The sequence below is a fragment of the Polypterus senegalus genome, chromosome 12 (genome assembly GCF_016835505.1).
Source record: "Polypterus senegalus isolate Bchr_013 chromosome 12, ASM1683550v1, whole genome shotgun sequence".
NCBI lineage: Eukaryota > Metazoa > Chordata > Cladistia > Polypteriformes > Polypteridae > Polypterus > Polypterus senegalus.
Genome location: NC_053165.1, coordinates 153,113,923 through 153,133,896, shown reverse-complemented (window position 1 = coordinate 153,133,896; position 19,974 = coordinate 153,113,923). Strand labels below are relative to the sequence as shown.

General features: G+C 41.4%; 1 protein-coding gene across 1 annotated transcript in view; it reads right to left on the bottom strand.

The window, feature by feature from the left end:
• slc12a1 (solute carrier family 12 member 1) overlaps positions 1–19,974 on the bottom strand; it is a 120,366-nt gene that overhangs the window by 63,088 nt on the left and 37,304 nt on the right. Inside the window, exons 5-9 of the mRNA XM_039770343.1 lie at positions 16,587–16,726; positions 13,215–13,325; positions 8,122–8,233; positions 4,703–4,830; positions 1,857–1,941 (exon numbers count right to left, since the gene is read on the bottom strand). Of these exons, the coding sequence (XP_039626277.1) occupies positions 1,857–1,941; positions 4,703–4,830; positions 8,122–8,233; positions 13,215–13,325; positions 16,587–16,726 (576 nt within the window). The remainder of the gene's footprint in view (positions 1–1,856; positions 1,942–4,702; positions 4,831–8,121; positions 8,234–13,214; positions 13,326–16,586; positions 16,727–19,974) is intronic.

Sequence of the window (19,974 nt, the reverse complement as noted above, 5' to 3'; positions counted from 1 at the left end):
GAAATCACAGCTTTGGGGATCGACACGTAGTTAATAATTCACTATTGTTAAGTAAGGTAAGTTTAAGGAGATTCACTCTGTGAGAGATTCTTGAACTTGTGTAATCCAAATGACATTCACAGGCGGTCTTAGCATATCCCATCAGCCCTGGGCACAAGACTGGAACCAGAGCTGTGATAAACATCAGGGCCCACTTGTGCACTCACACACCCATACCAGGACAAATGAGAATCACCCATCAACTTAAACAGGTTGTCTTTAGGGAGGAAAGATCACAGGGAGACATGATGGTGGACCCATAAGGCAGCAGTGCTGACCACTGCACCAGGGTAGCTAACTGGCACTGCTAACTTTAATCCATCAAGCAATGTAGGTGGCTGCATCACCCGAGGGGTGCCATTTGTGAAAGTTAGAGGGTGCTCTGCACACTCCAGTTATCAAGGGGTGCCATTTGATCCTCCAAGTTTACTAATACTGAATGCATGCTATGGACACTGAGGGGCACCATTTTCTGTAACATAAGTGGCTAACATTCTGGTGATACAGACACCGAGGGGTGCTGTTTTTTTAACTCAAGGGGTATGGGCTCTGGACACCAAGGAGGACCCCCAGCGCCACCATCTAAGTCCTTTATGTCTAATAATACTGAATGCATTGAGGACGGTGTTTCTGTAATTTGGGAATACACCGCCTCTCCCCGCCGCATGCTATGGACAGGACACCGAGGGGCGCTGTTTTGTTAATTAAAGGGGTGATGGCTCTGGACACCAAGAAGGGCCCCCTCCCCAGTTCAGTCCTTGAGGTCTAATAATACTGAATGCATGCTAAGGACACTGAGGGGTTGCGTTTTATGTAACTCAAGGGGCTAACATTCTGGAATACAACCATCACCTTGTGTGCTACAGACACCGAGGGGTGCTGTTTTGGTAACTCAAGGGGTTTGGGCTCTGGACATCAAGGAGGAACCCCCCCCCCATTTCAGTCCTTTATGTCTATATGCATGCCATGGACACCAAGGGGTGGCGTTTTATGTAACTCAAGGGGCATGGGCTCTGGACACCGAGAGGGACCTCAGTCCTTTATGTCTAATAATACTGAATGCATTGAGGACGGTGTTTCTGTAATTTGGGAATACACCGCCTCTCCCCGCCGCATGCTATGAACAGGAAACTGAGTGGCACTGGTTTGTTAACTCAAGGGGTGTTGGCTCTGGACATCAAGGAGGACATCCCATCTCAGTCCTAGAGGTCTAATAATATTGCATGCTATGGACACTGAGGAGCGCCATTTTCTGTAACATTAATGACTAACATTTTGGAATGGTGCCCCCACCCACCCCTCCCCATCACCCTGTGTGCTACAGACACCAAGGGGTGCTTATTTTGGTAACTCAAGGGGTATGGGCTCTGGACATCAAGGAGGACCCCCACCATCTCAGTCCTTTATGTCTATTCTATATGCATGCCATGGACACCAAGGGGTGGCGTTTTATGTAACTCAAGGTGCGTGGGCTCTGGGCACCACCTCAGTCCTTCAACTCTAATAATACTGAATGCACCGAGGGGTGGCATTTCTGTAACTCAAGCAGTGTACACTCCGGAATCTTATACCCATAACCCTCCACCACACCACACTATGGACACCAAAGGGTGCCACCTTGGTAATTCCGTGTGATCCAGGCACCCGAGGGTCGGGGGTTGGGGGAGGAAGTCCCTAAAGGCTCCATCTGGGCTTCAACCAGCACTGAGTAGAAGAGTCCTGGAAGAAAATCCATTTAATTGCTTCTTTTTTTTTTCTTATAAAGATGCCCCCTCTGAATGGGGCTGGCTGACCCCTGACATTAATTCAGCACTTACCTACACAAATGGCAACACCGAGGTAGGCGATTGTCGTGATTAAAATTGCCAGCATGGTGCCTTTGGGAATTGCATTTTGAGGATCCTACAAAAGAACACATTAAAGGTTTAGTTAGTCTGAATGTGTTGTCATGAGTGCAGAGTACAGTGAAATTCTTACTTGTAATATTATAATGGATTTTGGGACAAAAACTGAATGATAGCCATAAAAACTTATAATAATAACAATTCATTTTATTTATAAGGTGTAAGAGCCATTTCCTAGTTACATAAGATTCATAAATGTTTTACTAAATGACAATGCATGATCTATGGGAGGCTCCTATAAGTAGAACTGAATTGGTATATTCTTGCCATTTCTAACAGCTCTGATTAAATATTATTCTCAGTTAGTGATCAGCCTTGCCATGTGTAAGGTGTAGAGGGCACATGGGTTTAAACCGTGCCTATGTGCCTCTCGTGCTTTTTGAGTGTGTGAAGTAACATGTTAGACAAAGCGGTTATTGAAGTGCTGCACTGTATGCTTCAAGCGTACAGAAGAAGAAGTGAAGAACTTTTAAGTACAGAAATAACTAAAGTTTCTCAAGAAAAGCTAAGTTTAGAGACGATACATTTTTCCTTTTTTTTGCCTTTTATTCTACGTGTGTGACCACTTTTTTCTTTATTCTTGTGTGGATTATTTGCTTTATAATTTTGAATAAATATTTTTGAAATGAACTTTTGGACTGAGAGATTTCTTTCGGCACGCGTTTTACCCGTGCTTGATCTCGCCTTATACATAAGGCACTTAACATTTGTAGTAAACCTCGAAGTGCTACATAAAAATAAATTAAACAAAGACACAACAAGATAAAAACAAAGATAAAACAACAATAATTAGAGGCAATTTTGTCAAAATGCTTTCCTAAATAGAAAAGTCTTTAACTGCTTTTTAAAAACAGCCCACAATCTGCTGTGTTCTCAGGCTCTCTGGTAGGGCATTCCAGAGCCGTGGAGCAGCGACTGCAAACGCTCGATCACCCATTGCCCGAAGTTTGGTCATACGGGGGGTGAAGGCGATGGGTATTTTCAAGATGAAGGTTTCTTGTAGTGGATTGTAATATAAGACGCTCCTTAAGGTACTGTGGAGCACGTCCAAGGATACACTGGTAAATGGGCAGACAGAGTTTGTATTCAATACGCAGGTGAATAGTGAGCCAGTGAAGTGACCAAAGGGTTGGTGACATACGTTCATATTTCCGCACAACTTGCATTCTAATCTTTAATTGTCCAGTTTGGCTAATTATGTGCCCACTGTGGCCTCTGGCGGAGTGTAATCTGTAAGATCAAGAGGTCACGTTTTACACGTTTATAGAGATGCCATTCTGCACCTTACTGCTGTAAAGAACTTCTGTTTGGTGAGTCGTTGTGACCTTCCAGTCTGGCTGTTCTCCTCTGACCACTCTCATTACAGAATTGCCCTTCATTGGGTGATTTGTGTCGGCCAACCCATTGTCTGTAAACTCACGTGTGAAAATCCCTGCACTCATCCTGTGGTCAAGGTCCCCGACATCAGGCGTCAAGCCCATTCTAACATCTGGACAAGAAAGACCACAATTCGACTGTGCCTGTATGTCATATGGACGTGTTTGGTCAGCAGGTGGACACCATACAAGTAAGTGCACCATGACTGTGAATGTTATACATTTTACATTGTTACGGGGGTACTTACCTTCTTTATTTATTTATTTGGTTTGTACAATGCTATATACTGTACTGTACTTTATGTTCAATTTCCTCAAAATAACTATTCATGGTGGCTCTAAAATCCGTACTGACCCCAACTCTCTTTTCTGTTTCTTTATCCGGTTTCTTTGTGGTGGTGGCCTGCGCCACCTCCACCTACTCAAAGCTTCATGATGCTCCAACAATGATGGACGGATTAAAAGGCAGAAGTCTACGTGACCATCATCATCATCAAGCCTTTCCGTGAGAACCCTAAATCCAAAGAGGACTGTTTCATTTCTGTTAGGTAGAATGCCCAGAGGAGACTGGTCAGGTGGTCTCATGGTCTGGAATCCCTACAGATTTTATTTTTTCTCCAGCCGTCTGGGGTTTTTTTGTTTTTTCTGCCCCCCTGGCCATTGAACCTTACTCTTATTCGATGTTAATTAATGTTGATTTATTTTGTTTTATAATTGTGTCTTTCATTTTTCTATTCTTTATTATGTAAAGCACTTTGAGCTACTGTTTGTATGAAAATGTGCTATAGAAATAAATGTTGTTGTTGTTGTTGTTGTTGTATACCCTGCCATTCTTTCTTATATTCTGTAAGTGCGTTGAGCATGGGAAAGGCGCTATATAAATAAAATGTATTATTGTTATTACCTGATCAGACTCATCACCTTCAACACTCTAACCTACTCAAACTCCATACATACACAGCCAATAAAAAGGTCCACCTAGAATGTATCAGACCTCTGCTTTCAAATGTTTCATCCATCCATTTTCCAACCCGCTGAATCCGAACACAGGGTCACGGGGGTCTGCTGGAGCCAATCCCAGCCAACACAGGGCACAAGGCAGGAACCAATCCTGGGCAGGGTGCCAACCCACCGCAGGACACACACAAACACACCAATCGCCAATCCACCTAATCTGCATGTCTTTGGATTGTGGGAGGAAACCAGAGCGCCCGGAGGAAACCCACGCAGACACGGGGAGAACATGCAAACTCCACGCAGGGAGGACCCGGGAAGCAAACCTGGGTCTCCTAACTGTGAGGCAGCAGCGCTACCCACTGCGCCACCGTGCCGCCCGCTTTCAAATATTTTTTGAGTAAATTCTTCATTATCTAATGGACATACCTTTAAATCACCAGAGATGTTGGCTCCTGCCAAAATTCCTGTGGCTGCAGGGAAAAATATAGCAAAGACGGAAAAGAAGCCTTCACCTTCTCGAAAATCGGGCCCGAAATTTTCAGCAAATATAGAAGCTGAGGAGAGAAACAAATTGGATGGAAAATGTTTTTTAATAATAAACATGTATATAAATGAATTGTCAGGGTTTTTTTTTTTAATATAATGCCATGCATGTGTGACACGTACTGCGGCGGTTCTCAACCTGTGGGGCACGCCCCGCTAGTAAGAAAAAAGAAGCCGCGAAGATGTGAAAAAAAGAAAACAAGAATCGAAAATATCCATCCACCCATCCATTATCCAACCCATTATATCCTAACTACAGGGTCACGGGGCTCTGCTGGAGCCAATCCCAGCCAACAAAGGGCGCAAGGCAGGAAACAAACCCAGCCCACCACAAAGAATCGAAAATATGAAAAATACATTTATTGAAACCAAAACAAATTAACTTAAACTACATTCTGATACTAGAAAAATAAATATAGAGTTAGATAAATGTCGATAAAAGTTAAGTAGGTATAATACAACTTGTAGTGGTGTAGCAAAAAATACAGAAATACATTTTATTAGGGTTTCAAAAAAATGTTAGGGGGGCGTGTGATTAAAACTGTTATGAAAACTCGGGTCACAAATTCTTGATGAGAAACGCTGCCTTACTGGCTTATCTGAGGTAAGCAATACCACCCTGGGGCGAAAGAGGGCGCTGCTGATGATGGTATTGTCTCTTTTTTCACCTGGGCAACTGACTCCGCCCCTTCAGGTCAGCATACTATAAGAGACTGGATACCCCAGAGAGAGTCTTCTCAGTCTGGAGTCAAACTGCAACCAGAATGGACCACCCAGGACAGACCCTCTCTGCCAAGCTGTTAACCCCTGAGAGTCGTGAAGACTGCTTCTCATTACTGTTGTTTGGTTTGCCTTTTGTGCCATCCAATGCCTGTTTTCTTTAAAAATACCCGAGTGAAGATTAAAAGGGGCGACCCAGCTGCCTCCCCAGCATGAGTGTCCTTCCACCAGTCCACAATACCCCTTCATACTGATTGAGGATCCGTGTAGTCATCATGCAAACTTCCTTAGTCAGACGAGCCAAAAGAGAACTCCATAAGGATAAGCAACTTCAGGGCTGGTGTCTTCTCATGCCATCTGAGCTCTGCTAAGTGCAGGGGATTCAGAAAGTCTTCAGACCCCTTGACCTTCTACATACTTTATCATGTTGTAGATTTCATTTTAAATTGATACATTTGCCATTTCTGCCCATCAATCTACACTCAATAACCCATAATGACAAAGTGACATCGTGTTTTCAGTAAGGTCTGCAGGTTTATTAAGAATCACAAACTGAAGTCAATCATTCCTAGAAGTATTCAGACCCTTTGTTTGGTACTCCAAATTGTGCTCAGGTCTATCCCGTTTAGTTTAAATCTGTTTGAGATGTGTCCAGAACTTGACTGGAGTGAACTGAATTGATTGAACATCGATTAGAAAGGCACACATGTACCTGGTAGGTCCTACAATTCACACTGCAGGACAGAATAAACTGCCAGTCATTGTGTCCATGAAACTCTCTGTGCACCTCAAATTGTGGTCAGGCAAAGATCAGAGCAGGAAGATAAAACCGTTTGTAAAGCTTTGAGTGTTCCCAAGAGCACAATGGCCTAAATAATTGTGAAACGGAAGATGATTGGAACCACCAACACTCTTCCTAAAGCCGGCTGCCCAGCCAAACTGAGTAAACAGACAAGAAAGGCCCTGGGTCAGTGAGGTGACCAAGAACCCAAATGACATTCTAGCAGAGCTTCATATGTCCACTGCCAAGATGGTAGAACCTGTCAGAAGGATGGCCACCTCAGCAGCACTCCACCAGTCAGGCACATAAGACAGCCCACTTGGTGTTTGCCAAACAGCACTTCCAGGACTCTGAGAGCATGAAGAAAACAATTCTGTAGTCTGAAAAGGCAACAACTCAGCTCTATGGGCAGAACTCTAACGTCCAGTGAAGATCAGGCACAGCTTCTGACTTATCTAATTCGATCTCTATAGTAAACCATGGTGGCAGCAGAATCATGCTGTGGGGGTGCTGGTCATCAGCAGGGACAGGGAGACTGGCAAGAATAAAATGAAGGATAAATGTAGAGAAGAAAACCTGCTCCAGAGTGCACATCACCTCAGACTGGGGTGATGGTTCACCTTTCAGCACCACAATGACCTGAAGTGTACAGCCAAGAGAACGTTGGAGTGGCCTCAGGACTTAAATCCCATCTGCGGAAAGACCTGAAGATAGCAGTTGACAGACAATTCCCATCCTGTCTTATAGAGCATGAGAGGATCGGCCAGAAAGAATGGAAGAAACTGCCGAAATTCAGGTGCGTAAAGCTGGTAGAGACATACCAGGAAGACTCAAAGCTGGAACTGCTCTTAAAATGGCTGTACTTACATAAGGGTCTGAACATTTCTATGAATGAGGGAATTCAGTTTTTGACTTTATGTCAAGATATGTTTTCACTTTGTCATTATAGGATTTTAAGTGTACATTGATGGGCAAAATGGCAAATGTATCAATTTAAAATAAATAACACAATAAGGTGTGCAGAAACTGAAGGGGTCTGAATACGTTTTGAATCCACTTTATCTATCTATCAATCTATCTGTCTGTCGTGGAATACCAAGGTGCTCGACTCTGTCATTTGAGTAGTGATGGCTGGCCCCTTTTATTGGACACCCGGATGGACTCCAGATGTTCAACTACCTTCTTCCGGCACAGAAAGGCTACCAAACAGGGCCCAGTAAATGTCCAGGCTCCCCCTTGGAGATGACCATGGGCCCCAGTAGGGTTGAGCTACCTTGCTCCAAACCTGTGGCCCTGCTGTAACCCAAGGGGGATGCCCTCTATTGGTCCGGGGGAGAAACTGTCCTGAAAATACTCTCTCCCCAAGTCAGTCCTTCCATTGTCGGGGAGTCTTGGCCAGGTAAGGCAATGGCCGACTGCCACACTATCTATCTATCTATCTATCTATCTATCTATCTATCTATCTATCTATCTATCTATCTATCTATATAGTGCCTTTCACACCTATCTATCTATCTATCTATCTATCTATCTATCTATCTATCTATCTATCTATCTATCTATCTATTATATAGTGCCTTTCACATCTATCTATCTTTCTATCTATCTATCTATCTATCTATCTATCTATCTATCTATCTATCTATCTATCTATCTATCTATCTATCTATCTATCATACAATGCCTTTCACATATCTATCTATTGTCCACTTCCCATTAACAAACACCTTTCATATAATAAGAGCTGAAACACAAGACCCCCAAACCATTAGACTACAGTTTTGCTTTTACACATACAAACCTTGATAGTTGAAAAATCCTCTGGCCCTCTTTTCTTTGGTGGTTGGGATGACTGTTCCAATGAAGAAGTTTGCAATTGCAATCAGCAGGATTATCAAGAGAAGAACTTGAGCCTAAAATTACAAACGGGTAAACAACGAAAAGGTTAAGAACTGCAGATGAAATTCTGGAAAGCACTGTCAATCTTGTTATGACAAAGCAATGAAACATGACATAATACAATTACTTTTAATCAGTCATCTTACAAAGACATCTCATCTAGTCTTGGTTTTGGCCTGCTAGCCCCCTGCAGCCCTGAATTGGGCTGCTATACTAAAAGCCAAAGAACCTTTACTTCAGAACGAGTCATCCCCCTAAAGCTAGGTGTGTTTGGGCCTGGCCAGTACTTGGATGGGAGACCATCTATGAAAAGCTTGGGAAGTTGCTGGAAGAGGCTTTAATGATGCCAGCAGGGGGCGCTTACTGTGTGGTGTGTGTGTGGATCCCAATGCCCAGTATAGTGATGGGGATACTGTGCTGTAAAAAGTGGTGACATCCTTAGGACGAGACGTAAAACCAAGGTGCTGACTTGAAGGCAGGACTCTTGACCAGTGTATCAGGGGAAGAATGCAGATCTTCAATTCAAAAGCAAGACCCCGTGTGAAAGGATTGTGGGCTACATTCATTTTAATGGAGGAATGAATTTAAAAATATGATATCAAAAAATGTCTGCATTTTCCACATTTAGAATATTTGAGTGGATGACTTCACAATGATAAGTCTACAATTGTCATCTTTCATGATGATGCGTAACACAAGATTTTTGCATGAACTTTCGATTTTGTTTGTATTTTCCAGCATTGGCCACCACGCACTTCCTTTGAAGCATAAACTATTTGTTTCGATATGCATGAAAACATGTGATTAAAACTTTTTCAAACATTTGTAGTAATGCACCACCTGTTGGAAAGATAAGTGCAATGTAACTGTTTCTATTATATGCCATTTGATATGGGATTTGTAAAAGCAGTGTTAATATTTATGATGTGCCATCTGTTGGAATGCAAATGTAATTCATTTTATTACTACAAATGTTTATGATGTGCCACCTGTTGGAGTGGCAGAGACGCAGCCACTAGATGGATACACAGATACACAGACACACAAACACTTATTATATTAAGGTGGATAATTAAGCAATATTTACTTTTGTTTTATTCTGTTAAAATTTTACATTCTATGTTGTATAGCGTTAAAAATAGTATTGTTTGAATGTATTATTTTATGTATCTGTATCTGTAAAGCACATAATGATGACAGTGCTATTTTTAATGTGCTATATAAATAAAATCTATTCTTCTTATTATTATTAAGAGTTATTAGTTACTCTAACCTGCACATTTTTGGACTTTGCAGGAACATCAAAGTACCTTGAGGAAAGCTCAAATACAGAACATATAAACTCCATGCAGGAACTGAGGTTGAGCTGAGGGTTGATTGAACATTTCAGGAGCTATGAGGAAGGAGGACTGATCATTATGCCAATATGCAATGCATATCCTCCATAACATTCATGTATCCATTTTGTGAAGAAGAAGTAGAGGACAAAACTGAGTGCCAATATGAACCATGCTGCACATCCTCTCTTTGACACACCAACACCGAGGACTTTTTAGCCAGTCAAATTAGTCAGCAGAAGTGTGTCAATAAATGCTACGGGGGCTCCTTTATACCAACAATATCATTCCTGTATAGTGCTTCACTGGGATTGGGACTTTTTTCTTTATTTTAAAATGTTCTTAATTTTTAGTCATTCTGGTTTGTGTTCAGACCATAATGTGCCTTTCATATCTATCTAATGTGGCAGTCGGCTGGGGGCTTATGCCTGGAAGTACCAAGAGAGGGATTATACCTCCCCTGGGCCACAAGAGGGCAGCCGCCCTGGTCTATATGGGGGCCACGGTTATCGAGCATGGAAGCTCAACCCTATTGGGGTCCGTGGCCACCACAAGGGGGCGCCTGGAGGATTGAGGAACCCTGGATGTCAGCACTTTCGCCACACCCGGAAGTGCTGCTGGAAAGATTACCAGGGACACCCGGAGTACTTCTAGCTGCTCATGCGGCACTTCCGCCACAACAGGAAGTGCCGCAGGAAGATCGCCAAAGGGCACCTGGAGCACATCCGGGTGGATATAAAAGAGGCCACCTTACTCCAGTCATGAGCTGGAGTCGGGAAGAAGAGGACAAAGCTCGGGAGAGAGGAGCAGAGGTGGTGAAAAGAAGGACTATTGAGAGGCCCGGACTTTAGAAAGGTGTTTGGTGCAGGGGGCACTGTGTTGTGTGCAGAACTTTAAATATTGTAAATACGGTGATTCAAAGTGTGTGTTTGGGACCTCCTGGGTCTGTCTGTGTTGGTGTCTGGGCTGGTTTCCACACTATCTATCACTTTGTATATAGTGTCATTTACATCTATCTATCTATCTATCTATCTATCTATCTATCTATCTATCTATCTATCTATCTATCTATCTATCTATCTATCTATCGCCTTTCCTATCTATCTATCTTTCATATAGTGCCTTTCAAATCTATCTATCTATCTATCCATCTGTCTATCTATTGTCACACACGTGCACATGGGAGGCAGCAAAAGAGTGCACTGACTCTGTTTCTCCCTTTCCTGTAGACCATTCCCGGGATATTCCACTTGGCTCTCTTGACGTCACTTCCGGGACCGAGCCAATGGAAGTAGACCTTACCAGCTCCGGTCCCTGTGGTGTCACGTCCGGGCTCGATCCAATGAGTGAAGAACACGTGCCCGATCGTTATGACCTCACTTCCTGTCTTCCCCTTTAAAAGCCTGCCCTTTTTCTCTTTTCCCTCAGTCTTGTTTTGGACTCGTTTGTATGCACTTCAGTGCTGTGTATTTCCATAAAAAGAACGACTTTGCAGCCAGAATACCAGATTATACAGGTGGCTGCCCCAAATCTTTATCTGAGTATGTCTCGTTATTGTGACACTATCTATCTATCATATAATGCCTTTCAAATCTATCTATCCGAGTGGCAGCCTTTCCAGCAGCTCTGTATATAACTTTATCTTTTTACCTTTTTATCTCTATTTTTCTCTCTTTCACTGATCACTTCTCCCACTTTCTTTTATCAGTATACTGCTGCTGGATTATGTGAATTTCCCCTTGGGATTAATAAAGTATCTATCTATCTATCTATCTATCTATCTATCTATCTATCTATCTATCTATCTATCTATCTATCTATCTATCTATCTATCTATCTATCTTTCATATAGTGCCTTTCATATCTATATCTATCTGCCTTTCACATCTATCTATCTATCTATCTATCTATCTATCTATCTATCATCTATCTATGTATTTATCTATCCTCTATCTATCTATCTATCTATCTATCTATCTATCTATCTATCTATCTATCTATCTATCTATCTATCTATCATATAGTGCCTTTCATATCTGCCTTCTATCATCTATCTATCTATCTATCTATCTATCTATCTATCTATCTATCTATCTATCTATCTATCTATCTATCTATCTATCTATCTCTGTCTATCTATCTGTCTATCTATCTATCTATCTATCTATCTATCTATCTATCATATAGTGCCTTTCACATCTATCTATGTATTTATCTATCTATCTGTCTATCTATCGCACTCCTGTAATAAAGTTCTGTCTGTCCAATTCTGAATGAGAGGCCCATTCCCAAACCCTCAGCAGACTAACATTGGAGTCTGTGCTCTTCTCACTGCCCCAATTTGAATATCTTAAGTTGTTTGTTGATTGGTCAAAGTGAACAAATGGCACATCCTGCTTCAGGCACCCCATTGTAAGGTTATGAGTCGGATACCAAATAAATAGCAATAAAAGTAAAAAAATAATGAGGACAGTGAAGTTATTTAAGGGCTTCACATTTAATAAAGAAAGGGGACAAACAAAGCTGAAATGTGCAAGGTAGGCGTTAATGATTTATACGTGGTTTAAATTTTACACCAGAAACTTTGAAATGAGTGTCGGAAAATGAAACAAGAGCCGTCTCATTGGGACTCATCATTAAACCATTTCAAGACAAAATCAGGGGATGGAGAAAAGTTCATCCTGTAGAGAGAGAATTAAAGCACCTGCAGTGTTTCATCCTCAAATGAGACCTATGGGACGCATCTGAGAGGAGTCGGCATTCATAATTGGGCTGGACTCAGGACTTTGTGTTTTGTTGTTGTAAATTTTGATAGAAATCTGCTTTATACCACACCGTAACCTTGGTAAACCCAAATCAGGGTGGTCTTAGACTGAAGCCCATCTGAGCAACACTGGACACAAGGCAGGGAACAATTATGGATGGGACGCTGGTCCATTGTACGGTACCCTCAAATATGGTCAACCGTCAGATCCTTCTTACCAACCTCCCTGGCCTTGAAATCACTGGGACTGCCCTCAAGTGGTTTGAGTCCCACCTCTTAGGTAGATCCTGCCTGGCAAGGAATGGTGTCAAGGATGGACCAGGTAAGCAAACAGGTGCCCTGTCCCAAGGATCGGTGCTGAATCCTCTCCTGGTCGCTCTATACACCTCCTCACTAGGCCTCATCATCCTGCCCCCGAGGTTTCCTTCATCAGTGCTGTGCTGATGATAAGCAGCCACACCTGTTAACCCTTCAGAGGTCCACATGCAATCAGCTATTGGCTAACTAAAAAGATTACAATATGCAAGCTTTCGAGGCAACTCAGGCCCGTTCCTTCAGGCAAGTTGACTTTTCCCTATATTCATAATGGCTAACACGGTACAACACCCTAGTACAACACCCTAGTACTACGGATGTTTCAGGCAATTCACCACATAGCTAAGCCAAACCTGTTCTCACTGTGATGATATCTAGTACTGCCACCTGGTGGAAGCTTCCAGATTTACATAAAGTACGTGCGCAACTATAAACAGTACAACGTTAATTTAGGGTCACGGTCCAGAGGATATTGTGGTAGCATTGGGCACAAGATGGGGACCAACTTACCTACATGAACAACATCTATGGAGTCACTTTAATCGAAGGCCATTAGACTACTAAAATAAATGCTTTTACCTTTGCCTCCCATTCCATCCCAGCAACTGAGATTCCAAGCAGGAGGACCACAGTTATGCACCCAATGATTCGGATGTCATTGACCTCATCCACCATCAGTGCCCCACTGTCCTACAAATAAAAAAAAAGAGGGAAAAATCAACATGACGCACTTTCTTTATACTCAACGGGTCAAAGAACTGGAACCGCAACTCGGTGAAAGTGTGTGGAGACTCCAAAATAAGCCATAAAAGCTGATGAAGAGAAGAAGAGGCTCACCCAAGGCAGCCAGCTCCCCAACTTCTTCCTACAGGCTTCTCAAGCACACACTAAGGAATGGCGCTTAGCCTCTGAGGTTGCATAGGAAATGATTATTTACAGTGGTGTGCAAAAGTATTCAGTCCCCGTGAAAGTCAACATTTTCTGCATGACAAAAGATTTGTATACATGTTTATCCATTCGATATTTTAAATGCAAAACATATTTATTCATTCAGTACAGTAAAACCTTGGATTGTGAGTTACTTGGTGTGCAAATGTTTTGCAAGATGAGCAAAACTGTTTAATAAATTTTAACTTGATAAACGAGCGAGGTCTTGCAACACGTGCAGTACGTATACACTTTGTCTGCCGTGCGCCACTTGATCACAACTGAGCCAATGGTTCTCCTCTCTCTCGCTGCGGGATTGTGGGTAATCGTCTCCCATGCTCGGTCTCAGTCGGTGTGCCTCACTCATATAGTCAACATCCATACGAGCGGATACTGCTTACTATAGCATTGTGACCACATGGGGCACTTTAAAAAAGGAGCCAGCAGACACTACTTGGGGAGCCAGAGTCGGGAGGAAGGTGGACAAAGCTTGTGGGAGAGGAGACGAGGCGGCAGAAGAAGAAAGAGTGAGAGAGAGAGAAAGGAGGAAAGAGAAGGACTGAGCTGTATCATTGTGGCGATTTGTGCACTCTGTCCTGGCAAGGCAACAAAAAGAAATAAATGGTGTGTTGTTTGCACTTGTGGAGCCTCTGTGCCTGGCCGTGTTGAGGTTTGGGAGGCGGTACGCGTCCAAGGCCTACACAAGTGCAAACAACACACCATTTATTTCTTTTTGTTGTCTTGCCTCCCGCAAGCTTCGTCCACCTTCCTCCCGACTCTGGCTCCCTGAGTAGTGTCTGCTGACCCCTTTATACAGGGTGGTCGAGATCTAATTATGCAGATCCAGATCGTCTGGATCACTTGGATTTATGCAGGGACGATTCCAATTCGGTGAGAAGACGATTCTTCATGTCGTCAGTTCACACACTTCTCAATGGTCCAGGATTTTTTGAGTGATTTAGTATGTAACAAACGTAATAAGTTATAGCATAATGAAAATTGCATAATCAGATCTGGACCACCCTATATAAGGCACCCAGAAGTGCTCCAGGTGCTCGTTGACACATTTCTGGGTGTGGTGGAAGAGCTGCACTCCAGATATCAGCAGCTGCTGCTGCAGCACCCCCTGGTGGCGGCCACAGATCCTAACAGGGCTGTATCCAACTCCAACTCCCACGGAGCCCTGCGGGAGTCCGAGGCACTGCTGCAACCCAGGGGGGCTGCCATCTAGTGTTCAGATAGAGGTACTGCTCTGGATACTCTTCCTCTGCAGGTCCTTCCAGCGTGGAGGCATCCTGGGCAGTCAAAGGCCCCGGTCATCTGCCACAGGGTATACAAACCAAAGCTATGCAAACAGTAATAAATCAAACTAACTCAACTATTATAGTAACTTATAACTAATTCATACCAAAAAGATAAAATTAGTCATTTAGACCAGAGCCAATAAACTGGAGTCAGGTTAATGTGCGTCATTGGTTCGGACAGCAGTTCTGAAACATTCATATTTCGCGAACCCAGCCTCAGTTTTCTACCTGGAATAATTCTGCACCCCCTTGCATGATATAAGATAGATGAGAACTAACAGAGGTGTGATTGATACTGCGGTGTCGCGGTATCCGATCATTTTTACTTCCATAAGATTTGCATGTGTTCGGCTAACTTCGATGAACTATTTGCAATTTATTTTTTTTTAAATGCTTTAATGACTGTTATAATACCTTGTGTGGTTTTTGGTAGTAATTCTAACCCCAAAAACGAAGAATACATTATTTATTCTTATTTAATTACTTTTGTTATGTAAAGAAACGATTAAATATGTTTTCATTTTTAAAAATCTCGTAAACGAGGACACCGATGAAGCCAATCTGCGCGAGACGAACGCATTTTCGTTCGACAAATATTATACCGCTGTTAGCTGTATCATGAAAATAACCCAATAAGCAGTAAATTATTTAACTCAATTTGGGAATATTGGCAACGCTGCCAATGTGGTGCTGTCGCGCTGCATTATCACCTGATCTGCTGTCACCCGAATGTTCGCGACAGCTAACGATACGTCTCGAACTCTCTGGATTGAAAATACGCGACTATAAAAGCAGCAGCAGCAGCGCGCCGTCATAGAAACAAACTTCAAATAGAAAAGGAGCTCAGATTGTCTCGATATCTCGAATATCAAACCAAACCTGGACAGGCCGTGTACTTTATTTAAAGCAGGCACATATTAGTCATTAGATCGATGCCTTAGAAATGTTTTATTTTAATTTTAATTATAATGCATTTGTTGTGATTATATGCTTGCAAATTTAAATTTGAAATAAAAATGTAAAAAATTCATTTTGATGTCTTGTTCATTTATTCGACGCCCCCACCTTGTACAGCTTCAGTGCGCCCCACAGTTTCAGAACCGCTGGGTTAGGACCTGTGATGCTGAAGTGGAACTGGGTGAGTTCAAACTTAACATCTATGAGGATCCTGGGAGTTTTTGTAAATTATTGACGCGTTATTTTCTGATTCTAAAATTGAACTACTCATCGTTCTAGTGAGTTTTCAACATCGAGGAAACATTTTGTTTTTCGATTAAATGCTTCATTTTAAAGTTTTTTGCCTCCACTTTTGTTTTTGGTTCAGCTGCACTAAATTGCCAAGTTTTGCCCAGCTATGGGGTGTGACTTCAGAGGTCGTGACCCTGTCAGTCATTACTCATCAGGATAAAAGGCTCACTCTTGGTTCCTTTCCTTATCTGACTACTCAGATTCCAAAGCTTTTCTTGTACTTTAATTTCATTATTTCGTGTTTGGTTTCTTCCTGGTTTCAAAATTTGCCAATCCATTTTGTTCTTGTCTCGTGCTTTTTTTTTTTTTTTGCTCTCCTGCTTCAAGTCGTTCTCTGGACAAGAATAACATCTGCCTAAACTCACAGCCAGGTAAAAACGTCTACAAAAAGCACGGGGAACTAATTGTTTATTTTATAGAAGCTGAATCCATTTTCCTGGATGTTAAAAAGAAATCAAATGTGCACATTTACCTTAAGCAGTTCCACAACCGTTTCAGAGAATCCAACGACATACATGGCCACGGCCACTGCATTTGCGAAGGCAAAAATAAGACCAATGGAGCCACCAAACTCAGGGCCCAAGCTTCTTGATATGAGGTAGTAGGCGCCACCTGTAATCAGAACAAAGATTAGAACACCTCTCATCCTGACTGTCTAAAATAAGAAGACAAGAACGGGAGAAATCGCAGGTGTGGTCAACAGCTGAGTAGGAGATACCAACAGCAGCACTCCAGGAGAGACAGGAGCTAGCGGACTGGACTCTGCCTCCCACTTGAGGCTGCCATGTTTGGGTCTGACTGTGAATTGGGTTTACCAGGTTTTACAATATTAGCTATGTAATAATAAGACAAAGAAGAATAAGAAGCAGAAGAAGAAGAAGCAGGAGAGGAAGAAGAAGAAGCAGTAAAAGAAGAAGCAGAAGAAGAAGCAGAAGAAGAAACAGAAGAAGAAAAAGCAGGAGAAGAAGAAGCAGAAGAAGAAGAAGAAGAAGAAGAAGAAGAAAAAGCAGAAGAAGAAGTCTGAATTAGTGCAAGCTGCCCTAATTCAGGGTGCTCATAAGAAATGTAATGATTTACTTCATGAGACTGAAGTACATAATAAACAAGAATTGTTGTGTCAAATACATGAAATATTAAAATATGTGCTTCAGTTTAAATGTTTAAAGTATACATATTCTTGATTGTAAAAGAAATGTGTCATTGGCCACGCTCCGATAGAGGTAAAGGATCAAAAAAAAAGGTAACAGCAAATTCATAATTGCCGATTATGAAATAATCTAAAACAATACTCCACAGGCATATGTTGGAAATGTGTCATTTATATCATATAAATAGCATAAAGAGACATTCTACATGTCTGTATTTATGATTACCATTTTTTTTAAGTTTTGTGAAAAAGTGCAACTCTGACCCCTCGTATCCTATTAGAGGTCAGTTGATGTGGCAAACACCAAAACTTCTCCAAATTGCGGCTTAGAAATTAGAGTTTTTTGAGTCTAGAGGGCCAAAATAAGAGAGGAACCCTTAAAAGCTCAACATCTTTCATAGCTTGACATCAAGATAAATTGAATATCATATATAGGGGGCTTCTCTTACCTGTGAGTATAATTCTTATGAACAATATTAAATAATAATAATAATAATAATAATAGGTAGCCCTTTGAAGTGATGGTTAGTGTTGGTGCCTTAGAGTTTTGGATTCACATAACATTATTCTGCTTGGGTTTTCTTGGCTTGCTCCCAAAGTTATTCATTTTAGATGGGTAGATAGTAAAGGCGCTATATAAAATGATGGGGGCCAGAAGCAGGATGTGCCATTTGTTCACTTTGACCAATGAACAGACAACTGAAAGTTCAAATTGTGTCAGTAAGAAGAGCACAGACTCCAATGTTAGTCTGCTGAGGAGCTGTGAATGGGCCTCTCACTCAGAATTGGACAGACAGAACTTTATCTGCCCCCAGAGGGAAATGTGGATTTTGCAGGAGTGTGATAGATAGATAGATAGATAGATAGATAGATAGATAGATAGATAGATAGATAGATAGATAGATAGATAGATAGATAGATAGATAAATATCAAAGGCACTATATAATAGATAGATAGATATGAAAGGCACTATATAATAGATAGATAGATAGATAGATAGACAGATAGATAGATAGATAGATATGAAAGGCACTATATAATAGATAGATAGATAGATAGATAGATATGAAAGGCACTATATAATATATAGAGATAGATAGATAGATAGATAGATAGATAGATAGATAGATAGATAGATAGAACAGTATTTGTCCCCGGATGGAATTGTTATACAGAAGTTCAATAAATATATTAATAAAAAATGAAATATACATACACACACTATACTCTGCACACATACCAGTTTAAATGATGACTTGAGGTATTCAGGAGTATTTTTGGTGTCACGGGCCCCCCTTTCAACTTTTGTTCCTGCTTGGCACCCAACAATACCCACACAGCTGTCAGCCCCCCATGACCCTTAAACACAATCCGCAGGTCCGATGATTGATTAATCAAAGAAATACATGAAATTCAGAAACACACCCTAGCATTTTAAACAAGACAGGTTATTTATTTTTAGTGCTGGCCCTCCTGGTACTTTTTCTTATATAATACCCTTCTGTGTGAGGCGTATGAAGATACAGAATTATTCCAAAGAAAACTAAACTTGTTAGCACACAGCAAACTGAACAGTGACTAATGATGCCCAACAAAACAATGTAATAAGTCATTATAGCAATTTCTTAATAATAATAATAATGATAAATTATTGGTTTTGTTATTAAAATTATTGTTATTACTAATCTATAGAGATTCCATGTGTCCACTTTAATAAAAACAGGGTTATATACTATCTGTCTCCTGATGTCTAATTAAACAATTGAACAATTAATGTGTAATAGGGGCGGCGCAGTGGCGCAGTGGTAGCGCTGCTGCCTCGCAGTTAGGAGACCCGGGTTCGCTTCCCAGGTCCTCCCTGAGTGGAGTTTGCATGTTCTCCCCGTGTCTGCGTGGGTTTCCTCCGGGCACTCCGGTTTCCTCCCACAATCCAAAGACATGCAGGTTAGGTGGATTGGCGATTCTAAATTGGCCCTAGTGTGTGCTGGGTGTGTTTGTGTGTGTCCTGTGGTGGGTTGGCACCCTGCCCTGGATTGGTTCCTGCCTTGTGCCCTGTGTTGGCTGGGATTGGCTCCAGCAGACCCCCGTGACCCTGTATTCGGATTCAGCGGGTTGGAAAATGGATGGTTGGATGTGTAATAGTGTCTAACATATATGACAATTCCTGTCACTTAATTGTCTAATTTGTATCATTTTTCTTGTCCACTTAAGTAATCTTATATTGCCTATTATATGGTGATTCCTTGTGATTACATTAATATATACAGTATTACATTAAATCTGTCTCCTTATATCCAATTAAATAATTAGATTGTAATATATGTGTCTTTTCTTGTCCACTTAAATAATTTTCTAATATATCTAACTTTTCATGTCAAATTAAATTATTGCTGAATATCGATCTCCTGGTGTCCATTTACATAATTCAGTTGTTGCCTAACATGTAGATTCCTGGTGTCCAAAAGCAGTGTTATATAATATTTGACTCCTCACATCGTTTTAAATAATTCAATTATTATCTAACATGTATGACTTTTCCAGTCACTTAAATAACTGTCTATTTTAATAACCTTTCTCTTCCACTTAAGTAATTAAATTATTCTGCAATATCTGACTCCTCATATCCTCTTAAATAATTCAATTATTGTCTAACATTTATGGCTTTTCTTGTCCACTTACATAATTGTCTAATATATCTAACTTTTCATGTCA